Genomic DNA, 27,505 nt, shown 5'->3' on the forward strand with positions numbered 1-27,505 from the left:
CTTTATGTCACGCCCTAATAAAAGACTAGTGATAAACGATTACTTGTTATTGTGAAATAGAAATGACGGACCACTTATTCCCTCGACTCTTCTTATTCATCACATACACAACAAACCATTCCTTTGCAATTTTTCATTCGCATTATGTTTTGCAATAAAAACACAAGAAAATGACATTACAGTTCTCTTTCAAGTCTTTTGCCCGGTAACGTCAGTCATCTCGCTCGCACAAGCGCAACGCGATCACGCGTTTGAGAGAGTAAAAAAATGTGTCTACCCAGTTTGAAGTACAGCATATCAGCTGACAAGCAAAGCAAAACAGTCGGTGCGCAACCATCTTGTCAAAACTGGAGTCGGACACAAATAAATATTATAAAATGTCCTAAATCGCTCGTAATGACATAACATTATCTTCGTATTTAGTAAAGTATTGTGTTTAGTTTACGTTGGTGTTGTTTTCAACGCGGTTATTATACATTTTGCTCAATATTTCGAGTTTTGTGTTGCGTCAAATGACGTCATGTATGTGATTATTAAACACGTATCGTGGCTGTCGAGTTTGTAAGTATTTTCTTTTATTTCCTTGTTGATATTATTGGATTATTTCTAATTGAGAGTTATTGGAAAGTGTGTGCGGTTGCTCGTTTCATTCATGATTAGTGTGGGAGATTGCGTTTCTTTTGTATGTGCGGTGTTTTTCATGCGCGTCTTTGGGTTGTTGGCAGTTTGCAATGCCCTTGAAAATAATGCAGCAAAAATCACGTTCTAAGCCGAAACGAGCAGTGAATCTCACTTTCTGTTCTATTCATTATGTCGGTGCTATAACGCGTTTGAAGTGCTAATTACCTATATTCATCGTACCGCGCGTAGCAACCAAATAATTCGTCCCCTAAAATTGGAACCGCGTATAGAAAGTGTTGTTTTGTATGAAACATTAAATAACTCTGCATATAGGTACGGTGCCGTGCTAAAAATAACGCTATATCAAACTCGATTATGTTATACATTATGTTGTAAGTGTTGTTACAATGTCACAAAAGGAGTTTTTTTATTATACTATGTGACTACCTACACAACCGCTAACTTCTAACTTTCCAATTTTTATCGAGTAGCAAGTGGACTCGATTATGTTATTTTAGTTGTTTTGTGGTAGATGTTGACAACACACGACTAAATAGGCATATGCTAATCATCTCTGTAATAGTGGGCGTGCGTAATCATTTCATCAATTGTTGTATGTGTGGGTACTTCCCCACATAGGTAGCTTGCTTGACGTTGTCGCTAATATAGCCATTCTGGCGACCTGACATCAATATCACAATACCTATTTGTATTTTGGTTATCTATTACCACTTACCACTCTATTATTTAATTAGAGGAAACTAGTATTACTGTTGACCTTATACAAACAATGCTTTCTAATACGAAACGAATACTTAATAAAACAAAGCTATTATTTTCTCTTTACTTGAGATTTGTGTAGTGACGTGCCACGTTTTAATTGGTCTATTATCGGTTTTTTCTGTTTCAACATGTATATCGTCAAATTAGTTATTGACAGCGCCATCTATATTTAAATTTAAAGCAACTGCCTAGTACTTACCTAAATCAATGCCATTTTTTTATAACATCGTGAAGTGGCTTCTTCAATCAACACTTTAAAAGCAGTTTTAAATACAATAGTTACTTTGTTTCTCGTAATGTTATATTTATAACATTGATGTTAGGTCATGCGGAATAAAAGTCGAAACCTAATAGGAGTGATAGGAATAGGTAAACCTTAGGCCCATTTCTTGAAAGATATATTAGACTAATATTATTAGTCCACGAACTGTCAAATTCAATTCGTACGAGTTGTCATGACAATACACTAATAATATTAGACTAATAACGTTCGATAAATGGGCCCCTGGTTATTATTTACGTTGAGATCGGGAAAAATAGAGTGATTAAACATTTACATACCTACTTATAATTATGCCTCCTTTCTTAGTGTAGAAATAACGGGTTATTTCTACTCAGAATCACGAGGACTATCTATTTAAAAAGAAAAAAAAATGTCCCCAGAAAAATGTCAGTTTTGTAATGCATTTTCACATACATTTTGTATAGACCGTTTATAAACTGACACCCAAAATATGTATGAAGATCTGGGGACACTTTTTCTTTGTCTCATTCAATAGTACTCGTGATTCTGAGTCTAAATTACCCAAAATCGAAAAAAAAAGTAAATGGTGCCATTTTTTTAGAAAACCCGTAAACAAGAAAGGTACTAGTTAAAATATGTGCCATTTTCAACCAAAAGGGTGCCTACTTATTGTCGCTTGTACTAGACGCTATTTCTATATAGCTTCAATTAGAAATCAACCTTATCAACAAGCGACAATGTGGTACCTTTTGGTTGAAACGTCACATATCTTCGTACCTCTTTGTATCCTACGAAATGTGATGCCGTTTGCAGTAGTCCGTGGGCTTAGGCATATTGGTAGAGCGCTCTATTGGAAATTGAAATGACAAGACCCCCCTACCTCTGCATGCCTGACCTAGATATTGACCCCATAGCGTGGAATTTTAATCAATATCGATTAGGTACTCGATTTGTACACTACGCGTAGGTTCTTAATGTAGTCTTCAATAATCCATATTTTCGTAGCTACAATGTGTCGTTATAGATTCCAAGTCAGTTTTTAGGGTTCCGTGCCCTAAGGGTAAAAACGGGACCCTATTGCTAAGACTCCGCTGTCCGTCTGTCTGTCTGTCACTAGGCTGTATTGAGATACAGCATGTTAAAATTTTCACAGATGATATATTTCTGTTGCCGCTATAACAACAAATACTAAAAAGTAAGGAACCCTCGGTGGCCGAGTCCGCCTCGCACTTATCCGGTTTTTTACAAAAATAAATATGCCTCATTATTTTTATCGCAGTTGTGTATAATAGTCGTAATTTAACGAAAAAACCGGCCAAGTGCGAGTCGGGCTCCCGCACGAAGGGTTCCGTACCATTACGCAAAAAAACGGCAAAAAAAACACGTTTGTTGTATGGGAGCCCCACTTAAATACTTATTTTATTCTGTTTTTAGTATTTGTTCTTATAGCGGCAACCAGAAATACATCATCTGAAAATTTCAACTGTCTAGCTATCACGGTTCATGATGACAGACAGACATGATGATGATGATACAGCCTGGTGACAGACAGACGGACAGTGGAGTCTTAGTAATAGGGTCCCGTTTTTACCCTGTGAGTACGGAACTCTAAAAAAGACAAATATGGATCAACTCCCATGACATGATTTATCATAGTCCAGGATACTCCCGTTTTTGTCTCAAACTACTATTTTATATTAAAGGAAACTTTTATTACTGTTGACCTTATACAAACAATGAAAAATGAAAAAATGTTTATTTCTGTTGAAACATACAGGTTATTTTACAATGGTAAAGATCTCCTAGTAGGTATACAATACCTGTGGCAGGAGATCCTGCTCATCCGTTATGTTACGAGTAGTTACCTAGATAATAAAAGTACTTAGGATTACAAGCTTAAAAATAACAAAAGTGGAAATTGCATGATTTTGTGTAAGTACATACTTATTTGTGTGTGTGTGTCTGTGTTGGTGTGGGTGTGTGTGTGTGTGCGTGCGTGCGTGCGTGCGTGCGTGCGTGTGTGTGTGGAGTTATATTGAATGAAGGAGTCCTTCTACGTCATTGTAATTTAAGGTTCTTATCCATTCAGATACTACTTTGTTGCACTTATATTGTTGTAAAGCATATATGTTTAATTTTTTATTCATTCTATTATACAAATGTGGTGATAGTTTGCTGAATTGGTACATAGCAAACCGAGATTGACTGCGAGTGACGGGAGCAACGTTATAATTACGCCTTCCGTTTAATAATTGTGTGTTATATGGTAGGGACTTATGTACTTTAAGAGTGGTTAATAAGATAAAAAGTTTTCGCATAGATAGGAGTTCGGAAGTTTTATAAAGTTCGGTTGTTGGGTATAAGTACGGTTTAATGTACATGACCTTAATCAGGCTCCTTTGACCTCTTTCCACCACTATGAATTTGGTTTTCGCTGCTCCACCCCAAGCAGTAATGCCTGCACGCACATGACTGATTCAGCCAGAGAAGTGTAAAGCTGCTTTAATAACGTTTTAGAAGCGATGTGACGTAATTGTTTGAATATCCAGATAAGTTTGCGGATTCTATTATTGACATACTCTATGTGTGAATACCATGAGAGGCGTCGATATCATGATGCCGAGATATTTAGTGGATGACACTTTATCAATTATCAACAATGCTTTCTAATACGAAACGAATACTTAATAAAACAAACCTATTATTTTCTCTTTACTTGAGATTTGTGTAGTGACGTGCCACGTTTTAATTTGTCTATTATCGGTTTTTTCTGTTTCAACATGTATATCGACAAATTAGTTATTGACAGCGCCATCTATATTTAAATTTAAAGCATGTTAGGTATAACATGGTCCTCAAAGTTTGTGCAGTTTGACCCAATCTGTTTAAATGTAGCGTTAACAATAACATTTTCATACAGTGAATCATGTCGTTTATCAATACGGCTTAATGAATACTCGCTAAGTCCGCCATTTATGTTATACACGTGAATAAACATTGGATAATATTAATATTTTTTCACCACACCAGCTGGTAAAGGCTCTCTTGATTGTTCAAAAACTGATAAGAAAGTTGCATTTTATTCACATGTGAAGCAAAGTAATGAAATGCAAATTTTGAGTTGTTTTCTTATATTTGCTGGTAGAATTGACTTTTAAATGATTATTTTGAATGATAAATATTTAATGATAATTATTTAGTGTGTTAGGGTCGGCAACGCGCATGTAACTCCTCTGGAGTTGCAGGCGTACATAGGCTACGGAGACTGCTTAACATCAGGTGGGCCGTATGCTTGTTTGCCACCGACGTAGTATAAAAAAAATAACATTCGTTTTGAATTGATTTGATTTGATTTTGTGTAATATTTTACATTTTCATATCAATATTAGCACGAGAGGTTAAACAACAACTTTGCCCCCTTGTAAAACAAATAACTTTTAGAGCATCATTATGTTAAAACTGTAATCGAATTTAATACTATTAGTAGGTACGGCAATTTTACAACAAATAATGTTTTACGTAGCTGTTGCCATTTAATCTTTTTAAATAACATCCTTTACTATTTATGAGTCCTCTTCAAACGACTCGTTAAAGTTCAAATCATGAACCTATCAGCTGCTGTCGCCAGCGTCTTGATACTTGAGCCTCCCTATCTAAAACCCTTGTGGAAAGGCATTTCGACTGTCTTCACAAGTCTCTTCTTCTTCCTGCCCTTATCCTACGTTACGTGGGGTCGGCACAACATGTTTTTTTTCTTCCATTCTCCTCTATCTTTCGTCACCTCAGCACTCACTCCTTTCTTTCTCATATACTCTTTTACACAATCCATCCATCATTTTTTGGGTCTACCATTCGCTCTCCGTCCATCAACATTGTCTGTCAACATCAACAACAACAACTGTCTTCACAAGTAGGTATGTCAGTCTTTATTATAAGCCTCCGGTATTATTAGATTTCCGTGCTATGTGCCGCAATACATATATGATTTACGAGTAGTAGATGCCGCTAAATCTTATTTCTAACTTATCATGTCATTGCGAAAATATTTATGTTTCATCTCTTTCCTTAACATCGTAAACCAAGGTGACGCAGTCACAATTGCACAAATCCCACTAGCAAAAAATATTTAGGGCTTGTTCTCAATTCTAATTCCCTTCCAAAACATTACGCGCATTATTCATCCTCTTTCTGAAAACTTGGCCTCTCTGTAGGTCGCCATTTACATTAAACAATAATAACATATTTTTCTTCTATAATGACTATGCTAATACTCTCAACCTTATGGTATTTGGTGATGCGAAAACAAGCAAGAAGCCCGTATAGTCTGCAAGACTTGTGCACACGCACATTATGAACTGCGAGAAATAAGACGGTTTACTAACAACACGTGTTGTGGAATTGAAATCACTCGCTAAATATGTGTGCTCTAAAGTTTTCTTTATTCTTTGAAATGGTGCGGGTATAATTTTAGTATCTATAATATCTGAGCCATAGTTTTTGCGGATTTAGGATTCTTAGACAGGTATTTTTATGTGTCAGAAATTCAGTATTAGAGGACAGTCAATAATTTACGGTAATGTAATGTGAATGTTTTGTCTAGTGACACTCTTTTAGAGGTCCTAAAGAAGCTTTGTAAATAAAAAGAGTTACCTAGATATTTACCCCCGTATTCGTAAAAGCTAACCTTTGTTAAATTTTGTCCCTTTCTAATAATCATTAATATTAAAATTACTTATAAGGACACACAATTCTAAGGGCTTGTTAGATTTTAAAGGCGTTTATGAATAACACCAATCCCTTAGGAACATTTTTAGCATTTTGATTTTACATTTTTAATCATTTGTGTCTATAGAATGTAAACAATGAGCATTGTAATATTAATTGAAGCTAATAGCCATCCATACAGAAACGTTATTTGCAAGTTTTGCAACGGATCTGAGCAAAACGAGCGTTACTTACAAACAACTTGCCTTTATAAATAGCCGGATATGTCTACAACTGTTCTAATTAAACCGTTTACGCTTTCTATCGCGCTTGTAAGGGATTAACTTGTCAAACCGATTCCTTTCAACTTTATTTGGTAATTCTATTGTTTAACTTTGTAACGATTTTTAATTACATTTGCCATCGACTTCCAACAGTCAAAAAACGCAAGGAGAAACTATGTCGAAATGAAAATGTTAAACTAACGAAATAAAAATAAAAATAAATAAAATAAAATAAAAATTATTTAATTCAGACTTTCAAAAAAATCCATATTTTGTTAGTGACACTTAAACTAGGGAACCTATAAACTAAGTGTTAGTCTAATTATAACATTTACAACATTTACATAATTAAGAGCTAGCCATAAAAACAAAAACAAATACAAACTAATACCTACTTACTTACTTACTTTATTAATTTGTACTGCCTATTACAATATTAGCCCAGTGCCTTAATATAGGGCAGTCGAGGCGTCCAGCTCCCATCCTCAGGATGCTGTTACTGCTGCCTCTCACTTGTCTCAGCAAAGAGGCTACCCTACTGAAATTTATCAAAAAAGAATTGAATCATACAAACAAATTTTACTCTACTGGTAATACCAATAATACCATGCTTTAAATTTACGTGATAGAGTTTTGTCAATTATTAAAAGCATTGGAGCTGTTCGTGATATTATTTATGCTGTTTCTACTATTTCTAATGTCTATTACAACTTCATAAACCACACAAAATGTTTTTGGCAATAATAAACATTACAAATAATATTCCCCTTCCTGCAAACACGCTAGCAATTAAAATAGGCCGTAAAATATAATCAAATATCACTAATGAATAACCCCTATTGTGTATACCCGTTTCGTTATCAACTACTCGGAATTTTCCTGCATTCCTTTTAATAGGTTTAAACTTTTATCATTGTATTTTGGACCATATTTTATTCAACACTCTGTGTATAACTCTGCACGTCGAAACGTTTATTTCTATTTCTATTTATTTATTTCAAAATATATAAGCATTGCAGTCAACAGAAACCAAGTCGCTTATATACTAGGACAATTCATAATATATACATCGCTTCGTTCCATTAGGTCAATTGCCAAACAAAGACTGAAGTTCACTGAACGAATGGGATGTGTCGGGATGAGAATGAACTATACAATGATGAAATTTATTTTAAACTGTTTTCTTTCTGACACTGTTAGCAATTGGGTTGGCCGCCAGACTACGCGGCGCGAAGCCGCCCGGAAACGCGAGTGTGGAGTCAATTTCGCTGATTAGTGAACTAGACTCCACACTCGCGTTCGCGGTTTTGCGCCGCGATTCGCGCACAAATGTGGAGGGCCCTTCAGACACGTTAATTAAAGACGAACCCAAGATTTCGTAGATCTATGTAAGATCCTTCACAGAAATCGGGTTACAGAAAAAGTGTTTGTTTAGACAATGTTTAAAAATTATTAAAAAAAATATTAATTTCTTTCAAAATCCGGCAAACAAGAATGGAGATAAAAGATTGAAGAACCGATAGCCGTTTGTCATATAATTCTATCTCTAGTGCAAATGTGGGAGTAACAAACTTGTCAAATATCGATGTAAATCGCGGCGAGCCCTGTCAATTACCGGTTTTTATCCCATCCCTTTGGATAAAAACGGGACCCTATTACTGAGACTCCGCTGTCCGCCTGTCTGTCACCAGGCTGTATCTCAGGAACCGTGATAGCTGGACAGTAGAAATTTTTACAGATGATGTATTTCTGTTGCCGCTACAACAACAAATACTAAAAAAGTACGGAACCCTCGATGGGCGAGTCCGACTCGCACTTGTCCGGTTTTATTAATACATTATTGTAGCATGTGTAACTGTACAATAACTAATTCCAAGTAATAATAACACTCGTTGAATTCGATAACTAGTTTCCTTCTGATAAATGGTTGTAAACCGGAAATATTTGCAAAAATGCTGTCATTAATCCTGTTACATTAGCGAAGTACCGTAGGTTAGGTTAGTAGGTTAATATTATAAATAAATTAAGGGGTTTATAACTCAAATAACCGTTTTACTAGCAGCACTACTAAGACTTCACTGTCCGTCTGTCTGTCTGTCACCAGGCTGTATCTCATGAACCGTGATAGCTTGCCATTTGAAATTTTCACAGATGATGTATTTCTATAAACGAAATAATTTCTGTTGCCGCTATTACAACAAATACTAAAAAGTACGGAACCCTCGGTGGGCGAGTCCGACTCGCACTTGTCCGGTTTTTAAGTACTTTGTGTTGAACTTTTTAACATCTCGTGTTAATCGTGTAACATGTCTCTGGCAAAATATTACGTCAATATGTAGATATTGTTGATCTTCGGTGGTATAATAATAACAAATATATCTGCTAAAATTGGAACACGTCATAAAATATATACCTACCTAATAAACTTGTAACAACATCATGACACATCACACCGAGGTCATACATTAAACACAAAGTCAAAACCATACAAATTACCCAGCAGAATTTCATGTTATATCTAACAAAACACAGGATTACAACCAATTTGGCACTATAAGTGAAAGTACTAAGGTTCAAATTCATTTGTATGCCATTATTGTGACGTTTTTCATCTTTAAAACTGGTGTAGCGCTGATTGATGGGTGTAATGACAGATTGTGACGTCATCGCGATGTTTTTTGCCCGCTGTGCGATATTGTCCGTTGTCTGCCAAAAGTTTGTAAACAATGGGACGAACTTGTGTTTTAGATTGTTTTTGTTCCTTTTCATAACAAGCAACAACTTTACACAGTGAAAAAAAACCCAAGTGCGAGTCGGACTCGCGCACGAAGGGTTCCGTACCGAAAAACGGCAAAAAAATCACGTTTGTTATATGGGACTTCACTTAAACATTTGTTTTTATTCTGTTTTTAGAATTTGTTGTTATAGCGGCAACAGAAGTACATCATCTGTGAAAATTTCAACTGTCTAGCTATCACGGTTCATGAGAGACAGCCGGGTGACAGACGGACAGACAGATTTTAGTAATAGGGTCCCGTTTTTACCCTTTGGGTACGGAACCCTAAAAAGGTTAACAGGTCAATTCTAACGTGCACTTAGCATCATTCTCGCGGTTATTTCGCTCGGACTCGAGCGAGAGCGAGACGCCCGCGCATTATTTCAATAATAGTATTGCCCCTTTTTTGCTTCAATCCTAGAAACATTCCAGATAAGAAATATTCCAAACAGATAAGACCTTTTATACTTATCAGGATGTAAAAAAAGATATTAATTATCTGACTGTAATCCTTTATCTTTGTAAAGTAACTGTGTGCATTTCTTATCAAGAGTAGTGATGTGGCAACATTATCGGTTTTTGATTTAAACTCGTCGCTACTTATTTGTTTACCAATGAGTCACGTCTATTCTATCTATATAGTTTATTGATGCAAATACATAATGTCTAGACTACATATACCTATATATCTTATGTAGTTGTAGATAGCTAGATAGTATCGAATTATCGGTCTCAACAAACGTAAGCCCTTTGGAGCATCCTATGAAAATATTATTTAAGTTGGATGCTGGCTAATTTTGCTGTATAAAACTTTTATACAAAAATATTATAAACGGTAATATCATATTACTCACTGATGTTTAAAACAAGATTTGACCTTGTCGTGTCGATTTTGCACGCTAACAACAAACGCACACCCGGCCTCTGTATTCAACCTTGACCTTGCCAGCAGGATTCAGTCAACTTTGACAGGTGATGCTACCTCAAAAGGTTTTGTCCTCGTAATGATATAATCGTAGGTGTATCAGCATAATTTACTTAAGCGCCAGTTTATTATTTAATTTTATCATATGAATCAGCTGACGCCTCTAGCGTCCCACGGTCCTAAAGTTATACTAAGCTAAGTTGGCAGCAAGAATGAACTAAACTGGGCTATGGGATATAAAACCGTACGCCTGCCTTATAAAATCATATCAAATGTGAATCGTTATTAAATGGATAGGAGTTGAATTTCTTTTGTTTTGTTCGAACTTCAAAACAATTTCAATTCTTTTTTTCTAATACTCTTGATTCAATATTGACCAAATTTTTCTTGTATGATGCGCCGCCGCCGCTAGACGAAGAGTAAAATAGGGAGGCCAATTTGTTATTGTCCGTTATTGATCACAGAGTAATAAATTGCCAATTCAACAAGCAAATACCACGTGAGGTTCGTCATATTGTAATATCGGGACATTGCGTGTTTTGGTCACATTACATTAGTAATTAAATTTTTATAGCTGAATTCTTTACAATGGGGAACAGCCCGCTCTGCCCGCTCGATTATTAATTCTCCATTGAAATAATGACTCCATATGATAGATACATTTTAGCTAAGATTTTATTTAACAGTGGCCTAAAAAAGAGACCGAAGAAAGCCAAAGGATCTCTGTGAAACCTTCATGCAATCTCACCGATTTTAAACCCTGGGCGCTTCAATAGGGGATATTACTGCAATGTTCTGCCACCAGAGTGCAGCACTAGCCTTTTTAGTAAACCATACTATACTGTACCTTTAACAGGTTTTTGACAAGTTTTCAGAGATAATAAAGTATGACATTTATGCATCAAGGCGGTTTGTTTACAGAGGACCTACTGGGAAACGCGAATCCGAAATTTCGCTATCTGCCTCTTTATCGCTCGAATATGCAACAGAGATGTTAGATAACGAAATTTCGATTTTCTTGTTTCGCGATAGACCCTCAGATTGTGGTAGTGGCGCCCCCTACGCAGAGTTTCGCGTAATATGCCCTATTAAATCGGACACATTTGTTTAAATTTAAATAAGAATTATCGACACAAAACCTGTCCGGCGTTTTAATCACACGCTTTTAACCTTTTTTATGTGTGAGGTGGTCTAAATTCGTGGGCACAAACCTCGGTTGTGCTGTATAGAGCAAAACAAATGCAAAAAGATGACTAGAATAAATGAAGATGAATTTGGCCAGGATCCTTATCATACACAGCCAACAGGTAAATATCTCGCGAGTAAATGCTTCAAGAACGAGCTTCAAAATGAGACAAATCCGAGGACAGGTGACAACGCTAGTCCAATCCAAGTTCAATCATCATGTATTTTCGTTATAGATCAATATGCCCGATTAGAAATGTGTTAAATAATATTTTTTAATAATAATAATATTATAAGGACATTCTTACACAAATTGACGAAGTCCCACGGTAAGCTTAAGGAGGCTTGTGTTATGGGCACTTAGACAACGATATATGTATATATAATATATAAATACTTAAATACGTAGAAAACATCCATGACTCAGGAACAAATATCTGTGCTCATCACACAAATAAATGCCCTTACCGGGATTCGAACCCAGAACCATCGGCTTCATAGGCAGGGTCACTAGTGTCTACCCACTAGGCCAGACCGGCCGTTGAAAAATGTGTAAAGCAAATGTTAAGAACTTCCAAAGAACTGTATTTAAAGTTATTCCAGTACCTAAACTGACGATATAAGTCAACATAGTCATTATGCCTACGTTATTTTAAACGGTATTTTTAAATTATATGTGTTATACAAAGAACAGTAGTTATTACCTATACCTAGTTATCGATTCCATATCGTCACGGCCTGAAGCTTTCCCGCAGCACCGTTGATACGGTATCAATGTTAAGGTCAAACACATTTCAAACAGTGTCTTTGTCTGTTATTTGTTTAATCTTGCTTGTTTTATCACAATATCAAGATAGCAACATTTTATCTACATAGGTAATATACCTTGGACTTGGACATTTTATTATCTGCTGTAACCTCCTTTTAAAGTAAGTAATATATTTTAAAAACCTAATTTTGTATATCAGTGTGGTGGTAATTAGTGAGTTTTGCTTGTCACCTGACGATAAAGAAAAGAGCGTACTCCCTTCTAAAAGTCCGGCAACGCACTTACAACCCCTCTGGTGTTGCGGGTGTCCGTGGGCTACTGTAATTGCTTTCTATTAGGCGATTCTGCTCTATCATATAAAAATCGAAAAGGCATATTTTTCGGTTAAAATCGATAATGGCTCATCACTAGTCATCACTATTTAAAAACCGGCCAAGTGCGAGTCGGACTCGCGCACGATTAAAACAGCAAAAAAATCACGTTTGTTGTATGGGAGCCCCATTTAAATATTTATATTATTCGGTTTTTAGTATTTGTTGTTATAGCGGCGACAGAAATACATCATCTGTGAAAATTTCACCTGTCTAGCTACCACGGTTCATGAGATACAGCCTGGTGACCGACAGACGGACAGTGGAGTCTTAGTATAATATATAATATAGTAATGTATAATATATAATAGGGTCCCGTTTTTACCCTTTGGGTACGGAACCCTAAAAAAGAATAGATGATAGAGTCGGACCAAGCTTACTTTGCACAGACTTTGCAATGGCGTGTGGTAGTGCCATGATAAACGTAAAATTCCTATAAAAATATGACAGAATAACACTTCGGTTTAAAGAAATTTATTGTCTAAGAAATTACAGAAATTTCACTTATAAGACAACTTATAAATAGCTAACAAAGTAATTATTTACAAATAACGCAATAAGCAAGCACTTATGATAATGTTTAACAATAAGCAACTGCATTTTCATGTGTACTAAAATTAAATACAAGAATAAAACTAAGAATCGACCCTAATGGTCTTAACGTAAGGTTTAGATTTAATTGGTTAGTAATAGGAATATATGAGGGTATATTTTTTGTTTGACTCATGACTGCCAGACTTGTTTACGGGGCAAGTTAAACGAGACCTTTAAGCAGTAGTTAATTATTGGTTATTGACAAGAGACAATTATGTATTTTAAATATTTATGTTTGTATGTAAGTTAATTATTGTCGTTTTAAGAACATTTTTTAATTTTACGCTTTTTGGTTTTTATTGTAAACTTCCACACTTTATCACTTCATAATCTGTCCAAAGTTTAGTTAAGCTTAGTTAAACGCTTCACACATTTTGATTAATTTAGTAGCATACGTTAGACACGGTAGAGACATTTAGTTCGCTTTTCTACGTATTGCTGCGTCCCTGTCGTCAGCTGCTGAATTAACAAAATCGATCCAGAAATGACGGAGATATAGATTGAATGCGGAGTAACAAAAAAATTAAACCGGCCAAGTGCGAGTCGGACTCGCGCACCGAGGGTTCCGTACTTTTTAGTATTTGTTGTTATAGCGGCAACAGAAATACATCATCTGTGAAAATGTCAACTGTCTAGCTATCACGGTTGATGAGATACAGCCATGATGACAGACAGACGGACAGACAGACGACGGACATCAACTTAGTAATAGTCCCGTCTTCTCTAATCTTTAGTCTATAACCGTAACCAAAACCAAAACCAAATTAGTCATAAACTTAACTAAATAAACTTGTTTAAAAGGATGCGCGATTTACATAATGCGCCGTCGTCGGGCAGACGTCGAAAGCTCTGCGCGCGCGCCGCCATTTTCACTTTCATGGGCCGTCGGCCGGCGGCCCAGCCTCGGCACACTTCGACTGTGGGTCAAGGTTCTGGAGTTTATGGGAAGCAGGTGAAATTTGGGCGAGAAATGGAAAACTTACGCTGTGCAGGTCTAATCATCGTTAATAAAAATGTTGTTTTTGACATTAGGGCCATATATTTAAAGTTGTATAAGTACTACCCTTTTTTCAATTTGAGAGCTTTTATGTTATTTCCAAGGCTCGGAAAAACGCCCGTCATTCTGAATTATGTCCATTCAGAATGACGGGCGTTTTTCATCCAAAAATTATCAAAAAAAATCACAAAAACATTACACTCTTTTTTTTGGGCAGTCGTGTAAAAATAGGGATTATTAATCACATTCGAAAATAGTTAAAACAATCGTGATCAGTTAAGCCGTTTTTGAGTTATCGCTAAAAGTCATTCCTTCTTATTTTCTTTAAAAGACTGGCAACCCTTATTTGTGTCCAAATTTTTGCAGGCAACCCTATACCATTGTATTCGCAATAAAATTACCATTATTTCGATATATAATTCAAGCGTCAGACAGATAGGTGCAATTATCGATTTAAACTTACCTGTTTAAACATGGCAACCTCATAATAGTGACCGGAAAACATAGGCAACCTAATTTATTCATGTTGTAGAAGTTGTATACTTTCCATTGGAACTTATTTCGTTCGTCAGACAAATCGAAGAAAAAAAAATATTTTCAAAAAATTATTAAAAATAGCCTTGACCATATTTCTTTAGGCAACCCTATTTATTTATGTTCAGGAACATATTTTCTTTCATAAAATATAATTTTCATCCGTCAGACGTATCGGTGAAGGTCGACCATATTATAACGTCTTAGACTACTAAGCATCACGAGCTCTTTCGATTCTAATAGGAGAATCAAAGAGACCCCACGATTCCTGTACATTTTTCGTTTCTTCCTTTACGGTCATACAGTCTATAAAAATGTAACGGAATTGAAATAAAAATCTTCACTTTTCTTTCTTTTAGGATTGAAAGAGCGCGAGTTTACAACTTAAAATAAAATGGTTCATATACATGATCAATTAAGTTGTACGTTTTTTTTATTTTTTTATTTATTAAATTTTACTCACCAAACTGCGTATGCAGTTTGTTGGCGAGAAACGTGCGGTGCTCCATACAAATTTGAAGGAAGACAAAATCAAGTTTGCTTGTAGTATGTAGATCGACCTTGCTCTTACGCCGTCCGTTTGTTAATCTTTATGGGTCACTTATAAAAAAATGTATTGAGTATTTAAACTGTATACTAAATTTTGAATTTTGTGGAGCTATCTGATGTTTCATAAACAAAATGAAGTAGCTTATTTATTATGGTTAGTAAAAATATACATGTATTTTGTTATACTGTTAAGTTAAAAACTACTTTATAGTCATTCGTTGTGTGAATCTCATTATTCTCCGTAAAATTAAACACCTATTAACTTTAATATCCAATTGTATCTGTAATATATACTAACACATACACATACCATGATCAATAAATAAAGTGTGTAACTATAATAAACGGTTGTAGTATCTGTGCGGAAAGACAAGTCGTGGGATATGTACTCGTTTCATTTCATTTATTTTTATTCACTAACAATATACATTGTATTTAAATGTCATTCTATTTTACATTCAATATAAAATTATATGTAAAAATTACATTTACAATCCAAAAATATTACACTTTCATAAAACAGAACTATAAATAACGTAGAAATTTAGGTATTATTAATAATTATTACATGATTTACATGTCTAGATTAATGAGATCATTTAAGTCATACAGGCAGTTATTATACAAGAAAAAAATACATAATTAATTATTTTTATCATCTATGAAATCTATTACAGAATAATAACATTTTTCTAAAAGAAACTCCTTTAGTGTTGCACTGAAAACGCGATGGTTGGTAATAGTTTTATATTGTATATAATGGCAGACTATTGAACAGTAAGACGCTCTGATAACAAGCCGCGTGTTTCATAATATTTAGTCTTGGCACTATCTTGTTTTGTATGTCTTTCCTTCTAGATGACATTCTGGTCTCCTGCTGACTTCTGACTGACTTTCATAGTGTTTTATGTGCTTGATAAAATCCGTGAGAAGAACAAGTATGTACAAACAAACAGGGCACTGTTAAAATCTTCAGCTACAAGACTCATACTGGGGAATGCGAACTATTGTTCTAATAGCCCTTTTCTGCATCGCTGATAGCAGCATTACATTAGCTTCAGTTGGTTTACCTCAAACCAATTACTAGTCTCTTAGAGCTGCGTTAACATTGTTGTTGAGATGCATCATGTTATTGGCAGAGATAATGGCATTTGTGTCGTCGGCAAAGATTCCTAAATTTGTATTGGGCACAACTTTGTTTATATAGAAAGTAAGGTCATTCAAAAATGGAATAAAGAATAATGGACCCAAAATTGATCACTGGGGCACACTCCGTGTCACAGTCACTAGTCTGGACTTAACAACCTTCTCAACACCCCCTTCCACCGATTTAAGATCAATAAACTGTTTCCTGTTCCTCAAGTATGACTCAAATATTTCCAGGACCTTATTTCGGATTCCATAATGTTCTAGTTTATTTAAAAGAATCGTATGATTGAACGTGTCGAAAGCAGAGCTACGATCAAGGGATAGGCTTGCTTCTTTTTTTTATTGATTTCGTTTAGTGTATCGTAGATTAATTGTGTCAATGGCTTCGCTTGTACCCACGAATTTCTGATAGCGGAATTGCCTACTATCTAGAACTTTGTGCAAATTGAGGTGTCTCTGTAGCGCACTTTCATAAATTTTTCTTAAATCTTTGATATTGTTACCACAAAGAAATGGGCCTATAATTCCTCGGATCAATTTTATTTCCCGTTTTATATATGGGTAACAGTGGTAACACCTTAGCTATTTTTAACTGTTCTGGGAAAACACTTTGCTCATAACATTCGTTAAAGAAATTTGTAAAAGGAACAGCTAGCAGGTCCTTAATGACTGTGATAGGTATTTCATCATGCCCTACCGATGATTTGGGTGCCATTTCTCTGACTAGCTTTAAAACTTAAAGCGGAGTGACACTTTCGTACTTCATGCATTTCTCAACTCTTACGCAGCGTACTACGTAGGCGAACAACACGCGAACGCGAAGCGAAGCGATGCGGCGCGGGGTGAATCAATCCTTTGATACCTATATAGAAGTGTCCCTACGTGTGCGATCTCGTTGCGAACGCGAACGCCGTGGGCCCGCCGCGCTGCGGCCGCTTCGCTTCGCGTTCGCGAGATGTTCACTTACGTAAGACGCAGCGTTACTGTATTTTTCTGATGAAGTTCCGTTGCTGGAAGTAAGTCGCTCGATACATTTCCGTAATCCGTTGTTTTTATCGAAGATTTCGGAGAAAGTATTCGCCTGCTCTTGTGGATCCGTTATGATTTGATCCAATTTAAGTGTTACGCATTCTTTAGATTTTATTTGCACCTTATTTCTGTGTTTGTTGTTGTGTGTGTACTTATTGGTTCCCTCATATTCCACGTATCTTTTGGCACAGACTTATCTCTCTCTGGTCGTTTCCTCGTGACAGAGGATCGTGGTCATCACCATCTGATCTACATCTGGAGTGTATGATTTGCTTCCATCGGCTTCTGTCCATCGCATCCTTCACTATAGAGCAAAACTTAGAGGAAGATGAGTTGCACAGACTTATTTATGTACATATATATTCCACTGGCTACACTCCTATTGTCGACGACGAAAATAAAAACGAAAACTAGATTCCCTTGAAAAACAATTTCCCTTGAAAAGCTAACAAGGGCATTAGGGCAGTTTTCGTTTCATTTATTTTAAAACGTTGACATCTTGACATTGAGTCGACGAACTAACGGAAAAATCGGTAAAATGTCGGCTGGAAGCGCAACACAATTTTAAAGTCAACCCGCAAGAATGTGGTCGTGAGTTATGTGGCACAGAACGTGATGTTGGGGCAATTGCAATTAGTTGGCGGGCGCGGAAGGTAGATGACGTTGTTTCTTTATGTTTGTATCTTCTGTATTATCCTCTTTACGAGTACAATAACAATACAATACAAATACGCTTTATTGCACACCTCAATAGAAGAAAATTATGTTTATAAAATAATAAAAATGATAAATATCAATTTAAAATAGATTGGAGCCTAAATATCGATACTTCCGCAAACCACACAACCTTGCCATCGAAATAGTGTTGCGAAAATCGGTAATTACCGAAAAGTAGGCACCTATACCTCTCGCGTCGAATGATGGTTCTTGACAGTTCTTTCAAGTCTCTTTTAGTTATGTTTTAAATGTTTAAATAATAGTTAAGGAATTATGTTTTTACCGTATATTTAATACTCGTATGTTACATTTTTAAATAAATTAATGTGCTAACCTTCCATCCAAGAAATATCTACAAACATTTAACGTGATAGCTTACTCCATGTAAAAATTAACTGTCCTTGTCACTGTGTATGGGAGCTTCATTCGACGCGTAAGGTACACAGTTCAAGATTAAGAAAAAGTTAAATAACTTTCTTAGGTCAATTTGTATGTTATAACTACTTTACGAACAGATCTTAATGTTAAATTGCTAAGATTTTTATATGCGCCTTGTAAGGCAAGAACTTCCGGTGACGATGACGGTAATATTAACTATGACACAATACATTAAGAATTACGATCGCATGATTAGTTAGTTTTTTTATTGATAAGTATTCTATAGTTTGTCAAAGGACTGTCTCATTTCAAACATAGACAGAGAGAATCATACTATCTTTGTCTTACTCTAGTACAAGCACCCAAAATAAAAGGATGAGTATAGTTTCTTTGTTCTTATTTACTGACAATTCGGTTTGACCAACTATATTTTATTTTCCTATTCTGTAGTGAAGTCTGGTATATAGCAAAATGTTTCCAGTAATTGTAAATTAATTGATATTCACATACCTTATCAACCTCTAATTGTCTAATTTTACTAGTCAATAAAATAAAGGAATTGTGTCGCGACACATCCGCGAAGGCGTGCTGTGAAAGTTTTCAACGTGATAGCATACCTGTGGGTAAACGAACTTTGTAACCTTTGTTACGACAAAGTTACTTAAGCAGGTGAAGTGTCGCTACTGTTATAACTAACAGGTGAATTTTGTATGGCGCGCTGCTAGTTCCAATTTCGGCCACTGTATATAATAAGTTTGTATTGTTATTTAATTATAGTCTTATTTACTATAATATATTAAAACCTAGTTTAGGTATATATAATTAACTATATGACACGCATTCTTGGCTCGTTAGTATCCATTGGAGTCATCTTGCTTTAACCTACTTGTCGATCTTTTGCCAAAATTTTGTTTATCATACGTTTAAAATTAGTCCAGTTCGTAAATGGTGATAAGTACGTGGTTCAATGAACCTTTAAAAGAGGTCTCGGAATACGTCATTTACGGCTCTTTGAGACTCCTAAACCCAGTGAATTTTATTAAGGTTGGCTCTTTTTCTTACAAAAAAAAACCGGCCAAGTGCGAGTCGGACTCGCGCACGAAGGGTTCAGTACCATTACGAAAAAAAACAGCAAAAAAATCACGTTTGTTGTATGGGAGCCCCATTTAAATATTTATATTATTCTGTTTTTAGTATTTGTTGTTATAGCGGCAACAGAAATACATCATCTGTGAAAATTTCAACTGTCTAGCTATCACTGTTCATGAGATACAGCCTGGTGACAGACGGACAGACAGACGGACAGACGGACAGCGGAGTCTTAGTAATAGGGTCCCGTTTTTATCCTTTGGGTACGGAACCCTAAAAAACGAGCTCTGGCTTAAAAGACTTAGCTGGTACTTATTGTCTTTTAAAGCGGGTATTTTAAAATTTCAAGCTCTAACCATTTAAAAGGATAGTGAAAGACCGCTTCTTCATACAAACTCTATGGAATACAAGAAAAAATTGTATTAACTAGTTTTCTGTTAGAACATTGTTTTTATAGCGTGAAGGAATACTTCAAACGTTAAAATACACCAAATTATGTAAAAATATAATTCATAATGTCAATATGCAAAGAGGAAAATGGGGACTACGTTTCTATGGAGAAGCGGTCGTCCCCTTTCCTCTTAACCAACAACGACAAAGCAACGGGCACAATGCAAAACGCATGTCATCGACCTGATATCGCTGTTATCACGTGACAAATTATTTTGCACTTGGCAAAGGAACGTACTTGATATCGTGTTTATCGATAGCGATAACACATGTAAATATACAATGCTTTATCTGGATATGTGAGATTTTCATAAAAATATATTTTTCGGTAAATACCCATTTTTCGCAACACTATATATCGATATCCAATCAGTTCTAAATTCTCGTGGACCAAAATTCTGCATGGCTTTTGCGAAGACAAAGCGTGGAAATGTCATCATTAATGTCGAATTTCTATGAAAATATGATATTTATATTATAAATTACTTATAATATAATAATATATGCACTCATAAAAATGATCGGATTGGTATCAAATAACTATCGTTTTGGCAAAGCATATACCGGTCCGTTGCTAATGCAACAAGTCCTTTTCTTCTTCAGGTTTCCTGTGTTCAAAATGTTAATTATAAAGGGCCCTCCACACTCATGCGCGAATCACGGCGCGAAGCCGCGAACGTAAGTGTGGCGTCGATTTCGCAGATTGTTCACGCCTTCGCGCCTAGTTCCCCGTTTTTTGTCGGTTTATTAGCCCGCGTCAAAGGAGGCGCGAAGCGCGAACTGACAAGACTCCACATTACACACTATTTTGACTCGATATGTGGCAAGAACAAGATAAATAATAATTATATTATATAAAGCGGCTATATTATACGGTTTTACAACAAAACAAAATGGAAAAATAGCTAAATCACGTATGATGCCATAGATAACTAGTAGTTAAACTCGATCAGCTGATGCTTTTCCACCATCTTGGCGCGAACCAAACTGCGAAATCGCCGTAAAGTTTGCGAGTGTAGAGTTACGATTCACGCACATAGTCTGGAGGGGCCTTAAAGCAAAACCTTTGTTGCCTGTAGTAACGATATTTATGTTTTTGTTTCAGGTAGTGAACCATGTTAGAGCAGGACGGCGACAGCGAGCCGGCGCACCACGCGCGCCGGCCGATGAACGCGTTCCTCATATTCTGCAAACGTCACCGGAGCGTCGTGCGCGACAAATACCCTAATCTCGAGAACAGGTGAGATAGTGATCATGCTAGAGCAGGACATTGTTGAAGCTCTATAAAAGTCGTAACACACCATCGCACCGCACCAAGGTCATTGTGCGACGCACGCATAAGTAAGAGCGAGAAAGCGATATCTCTTTGTAATGTGTTAGCCGCTTAAGGGGAAAAACTCTCTGGGAATCCCCATTCATAGAGGATTCAATAAATGTACCTATACATTTTGTAGAAGTTTCATTATTGTGAATCACATTTTGATTAAACATTAATGTAAGCATACAAGAAGTAACGAGTGTAACTACAGATAACATTGTCCCTCTTTAGTACACTGAAAAAGGACATTGGCATATGTGTTTGTTGACATACAAAGGAAACAAAAAACTATAGCATTCGTGCATGTCCGCCGCGAATGTGTTAACTAATACGCAGCTAATCTATAAAATAATTATGAATTCTATTTTTGATACAGTGGAGGGTTGAGGTAATGAGAATGACCTATCCAGTCAGGAAAATAATAATAAACTTAATTTATTAAGGGATATGTATGCAATAATATGCGCTTCTAATTGCAGATCCATTACGAAGATTCTTGGAGAATGGTGGGCCAATTTGGATAAAGAAGAGAAAGCCTGCTATACAGGTCTTGCTAAACAGGTAATTTTCATAGCTTGATGTCTAACTCGGTCATTATAAATTGAACTTTAATTTTAATGTAATATATTTAATTTAATAAGATTTTTTTTATTTGTTTTAATTCATTTTAATTCTAATTTAAACAACATTTTAAATTTGAATTTTAAAATTTTACTTTTAATGTAATTTATTTATAATATAAGATTGTAGGTATACGTTATATGGATTCCGTCAAATGGTTTTGGAAAATAATGAATTAGTAACTTCAGTCTTTAACTTTTGTTTTGTATTGGTTCCAGTACAAAGACGCGTTCTTCAGCGCCAACCCTGACTTCAAATGGTACAAGCTCCCCGCGCCGCCGCTCCGCACCCACACCTCCCGACCCAGAGAGACCAACGAAAAGGCAAGTGACTCTCCCGACATAGAATACCACGAGGTTGAGCTAGAGAAAACCAACAACAACTCCACCAAGGTCGACCTCAACAAGAAGCCTATTGACAATGCCTTCGAAACCGACTCTAAAACCCTATCCATGTTCACTCCCGGAAAACTGGCCGACGAAGCCCAGATGGGAGGCCTGAGCAGCCTCCTAGCCGCCAAGACTGTAAACAAAACTCCAAACCCTTACTACTCACCTCATTCTTATAAAATAAACACGATCTCAAACGACAGATCTCATACTATTATAGAGGCGGAAATGAAAGGTTTCACCCGTGAAGAGATGCTGCAAGATGCACTCTCGGAAACATCTAAGATTTTCGAAGAGTTCGATGACCAAAAAGGTCGCCTTTATTACAGCGCCACCAACGACCAACTCACTAATCAGGATGTCATCGATCAGATTGTTGAAAAACGGTACTCTAGAGACGACGAGTACAGCTACCAGCAACATTGGTCCGAAGACGAAAAAAATATGAGATCTGACAGATCCTGCAAAGGGAAGAGGTACCAGGAGTTCATGGCTGGAGGTGGACTGATAGTTAACAAGAGGCAGAAAAGAGATTACTCCGACAAGATGCCAGACGAAAACTACAACGCCTCATGTAGTTGGGAGCCTGGTAATCCGCGCAGCGATGAGTTCTTAGCTTACGATACGAAACAATCTATGTCACCTAACGAAACACCGGTCGAAAGCGAATTTAAACCCGACGACACCGAAGCACCCAAAGCAGACAATAACTTAAACAAACCTTTTAAGGCTGCAGATTTTGATTTAGACGCGAAAATTAAAGCGTTGCCCTCACTTAGTTTAGAAAAGTTCCAGCAAAAGAAACGCGAGAACAAACGCAAGAAGAAGACTAACAATGTGAAACCGAAATCGTTCGAAAGCTCCCACATAGTCAACTCCGTTCCTAGGCCTTACCCGAACGACCGGTGGGAGACGGCCGACTCCTGGCGCCAAAACGTCATAGGCAGTCAGAAACGAAAACCAAGGAAAATCAGCATCACAAGGCTCGAGATTAACAGTTTAATTTCTAGCGTAGATTTAAAGGCAGCGCACAACATCAGCCCTGAATTCAAGATCGCCACGGAAGCGCCTTGCGGCGTCCAAAACATGGAGATGCATAAATCTCCTGGCAACGTCGACTTGCTGGCACTGGCCACGCTGGCCGAAGTCGCAGCGAGCACGTCCAAAATAGAAGAGGCGTCCATCGAAAACATTATGGCCGCCAACCAGGGCTAGCACGCTTCCAAGGTATAACATACCAACACCACTAGCCTTAAAAAGATATTCCAAAAATTATTTACTTCATAATCAGATAATATTTATATATAGATCTACTTTTACATACGCATAAAGATTAATATTATTGTACACTTTTAATTGTAGTTTTTATAAAGTAGATAATAGATTTTATTTATATGGAAATAAAAATCTATATATGTATACTTTAGTTGAGTACGGCGTTTAGGCTGCTACGTTCTGCTTTATTAGGAATAAAGGGTGATAGATAGGTAATTATTGATATCACACAAAATAAAAAAGAAGGCATAATCTTATATGTTTTAAGGAATACAAAAGTAATCCCCAAGATAGAGTATATTTATGAAATAACACGTTCCGAGACAAAACGTGATTTTTCTAAACGGAGCGTGTTTTTTTTCATGTATTCATCACAATTTACTATAAGTTATGAATGCCAAACATAAGTCATTATGTAAGTATATACAACCTCATTATTTGTTTTCGTAAACATTAGTTTATTTAAATCGCCTTAATTTAGATTTAAAAATGAATACCAAGACACCACAGGCATATACTGCATTGCATTTTTAAAGGGTGTTAAATTTCGGTTAGCACGTCGTGCATGCAGGTTTCAGAAATTTATTTTTTATATCGACGATTTTTTTGCGTGTAAAATTAATCAAGATACGAAACATCGTCCCCTTCCTTGGGTTTTTGTTAGTAATCAGCAAGGAGCGGAATGGTCATAGCAAAAATTCAAATATCAAAGGGAGAGACTAACTGATTTTATCGACAATCGATAACTGACACAGCACGACAATGAGACGAATGGCATTTTTTTTTTAATTTTGATTAATTTTTAATACTATAATTAGGTGTCTTAAATATTTTAAGGGACAAGTGTTATAAAATAAACATATCCCACATAAATAAATATTCTGCATCAGCATCAGGTAAAGTACATAAAATTAAATAGAATAAAACAGTAAAACTAGCATTTAAATTATATTTCAAACGTTTTCGGCATGAGTGGAAAATCGAAATCGTACCGAGTACTCGGTGAAAAAACATTGATAACTGGAAAAATTGATTAAACTATATGTTCTGGTCAAATGAAAGAATGGCTTCCATCTTATTATTTTTTTATTCTATTTATTTGACGTGCTGCGTTGGTTATCGATAGTAGATAAAATATATTGTTCTCTCCTTTGACATAAGGATTTCTACAATGACGATTCTTCCCCTTGAATCAGAAATTTATGGAAACGTTGTAACGTTTAGTTGAACGCTAGTTATCCTAAAGGCCTTGCAAGCCGGCCAAATTTATTTGTGAGTAAAACTCGCAATTTAGCACTTGTGATAAACCTTTTCTAAGAGTTAGATGATAATTATGTTTCTCTTATCAATTTTTACTTTCACTCATTCTCTTTTATAAATTATTGTTTAATAAATGGAGATATCTACATTTTACTTACTAAATCGTATTTAAAAGAACATTCTCATTTTATTAACTCTTCATTGTTTACTAAATATACAAAATAATTGTATCCCTTTAGGTACCTGAAATTCAACAAAAACTTCATGTGTATCATGAAACAAAAAAAAATTACGAACTTTGTAATTTAAGTTATTTTAACCAATTTTAAGTTCACACCATTGTCACTAGCTTACTTTCGGAACAGTGTTTCTCAAATTGTTTTCTTTTTCTTATTTATTTGTGATGGACTTACTTTTTCTGTGATTTATTCTGTCGCCTATGGAGTTTCCTGAGGCCATGAGCTTCTGTTGCAGGTCTAGTCTAGAATTTGTATTGAAATAATCAAGTACTAAATTGAAAAGTGCACTTATATTTTTTAAAGTTACAGACATAGACACGCGCCATAATGTGACATGCTCATCCAAAGACCAAATGTATTTAGCATAGTATAGCTAGGTAGGTACTGTATAATATTAAATGATATAAGTAAGTGGTACATTATAGTATCTATCATATTTATATGTAAAAAAAAACATAGTTATATGACATTGCAAATGTCAATTTTTTTTGTTAAATGTAGCTTGTTGCATTTTTGTTTTAAAAACCATGTACTCTTCACGGAGCTTAAATTTATTTGTTGGTTTTTTATATAAAGATTTATGGATTGTTACGTTTTAATTGAAAATTGGTGAGCTTTTTAAAGTTCCTAAATGAGATTTAAAATTTGGCTTGGTCAGTATAAAATCTAACATCACAATTACTGAATGTCTTATGAGAAAATGATTGCCTTGTGTAAGACGAAGCCTTATTTTACCGCACTAGAGTTAAGAAAAGTTGAAATGGGGCCAGTCTGCGGTCGGCGCGATTCGCACTTGTTCAGGATCGATCGTGTAAGGGTAGTAAAGAGGTAGGGAAGTAAAAGTAATGGACTCGTTAAGTGTAAATTAATTAGTCAGAAGTACCTTTTGACGCACTAAGTCCATTATCGTATTGGTGCTAAGAGATCTGTTTGTCAAATTTCATTTTGATGCCTCCATTGTTAAACATACTTCTATTTATCGCAATGGATGGTTTATAAAAATGATATTATCGAATTTTTGTTAATTTTAAGCCATCGCTCGCAATCAGTTTTCATTAATTAAGTAAATAAAATTATATTATTCAACTCGCAACTTGGTTGCGAGATGAATACAATTGTTTCGTTGTTAAATGTTTGAGAAACACTGATCTATACTTTTTATTAGTTAGGCCATAGGGCATAATAAAGTCGGCACCCAAAGTGTATTTGGTTCCAAAGTATATATTGTTGAATGTTTTGTTACTGGAGAATGTGGTTCGATAATTATTATATCCTTTTATTGTAGAAATAAAGTTTATTCATATTACATGGTTGTTTAATTAATGACCTTGCTCCTATACATATCGATTAAGATACATAATACGATTGCAGTACAAACTAAAACATCTATTTCATGCTACTCTGCTATTCAAACTGGTAATGTAATCCCTACTTACGTAAGTAAAACTTACAAGTGTATCTTGGGCCTTAGGCCAGGATTATACTTGTAAGTTTTACTTACGTAAGTAGGGACACAGCTATACTACAGAATGAGATATGAATATCGTTATCTCATTCTAGCAAATAGCTACACAGCTATACTACAGAATGAGATATGAAGATCGTTATCTCATTCTAGCAAATAGCTTTGTCCCTACTTACGTAAGTAAAACTTACAAGTGTGTCTTGGGCCTTAGAACTACAAAAAATACAGTAAAAGACACACCTGAATGGAAAAAATACAGCTAATTTTGGCAGTTCACTATAGATAGATGGGAGGTTTAATGATGTAACATATAGTTTGTCTCATTTCAAACATAGACAGAGAGAATCATCTTTGTCTAAGCAAACAAAAGAAAAGGATGAGTATAGTTTTTTCATGAATCTATTATAACTGGATCGGTCATGAGGGGCGGGGGGAAATGACCGAACGGGATAGTCTTATGTATCTTTCAGTAAGAGTAGCAGAGAAAGCGCTGTTATTGTTTGTCCTTGTCACAGTCTCACATTTTTTTTTATTCCCCACCGTAAAAGTATGGTTTATAGTGGGCTACAAATCTACTCGACCAATCATATTGTCGCATTGCGTATGTTCTGTTCCTCACGGGCGCACGCGTATAGCTCATCTATTAAATGCTCTATGAGTATTTTGTTCTTATTTACTGACAATTTGGTTTGACCGACTATAAATAATCGGTACTGATAAAGTAAGTTCATATATTAAAACCGATAACTTTCGATAAGAGCGCAACACTAGAGATAGAGGCGTTTTTAAT

The 27,505-nt window shown here is 35.7% G+C and overlaps 1 protein-coding gene across 1 annotated transcript; it reads left to right on the plus strand.

Moving 5' to 3' along the window:
* The first annotated feature begins 314 nt into the window (after nt 1–314).
* Nucleotides 315–26,556, plus strand: LOC134747634 (uncharacterized). The gene is made up of 4 exons (XM_063682238.1): nt 315–561; nt 21,254–21,388; nt 21,946–22,027; nt 22,306–26,556. Exons 2-4 carry the CDS (start codon nt 21,264–21,266, stop codon nt 23,689–23,691), a joined length of 1,593 nt encoding a protein of 530 aa, XP_063538308.1. The 5' UTR covers nt 315–561; nt 21,254–21,263; the 3' UTR covers nt 23,692–26,556.
* Nucleotides 26,557–27,505: the final 949 nt, after the last annotated feature.

The sequence above is a fragment of the Cydia strobilella genome, chromosome 15 (genome assembly GCF_947568885.1).
Source record: "Cydia strobilella chromosome 15, ilCydStro3.1, whole genome shotgun sequence".
NCBI lineage: Eukaryota > Metazoa > Arthropoda > Insecta > Lepidoptera > Tortricidae > Cydia > Cydia strobilella.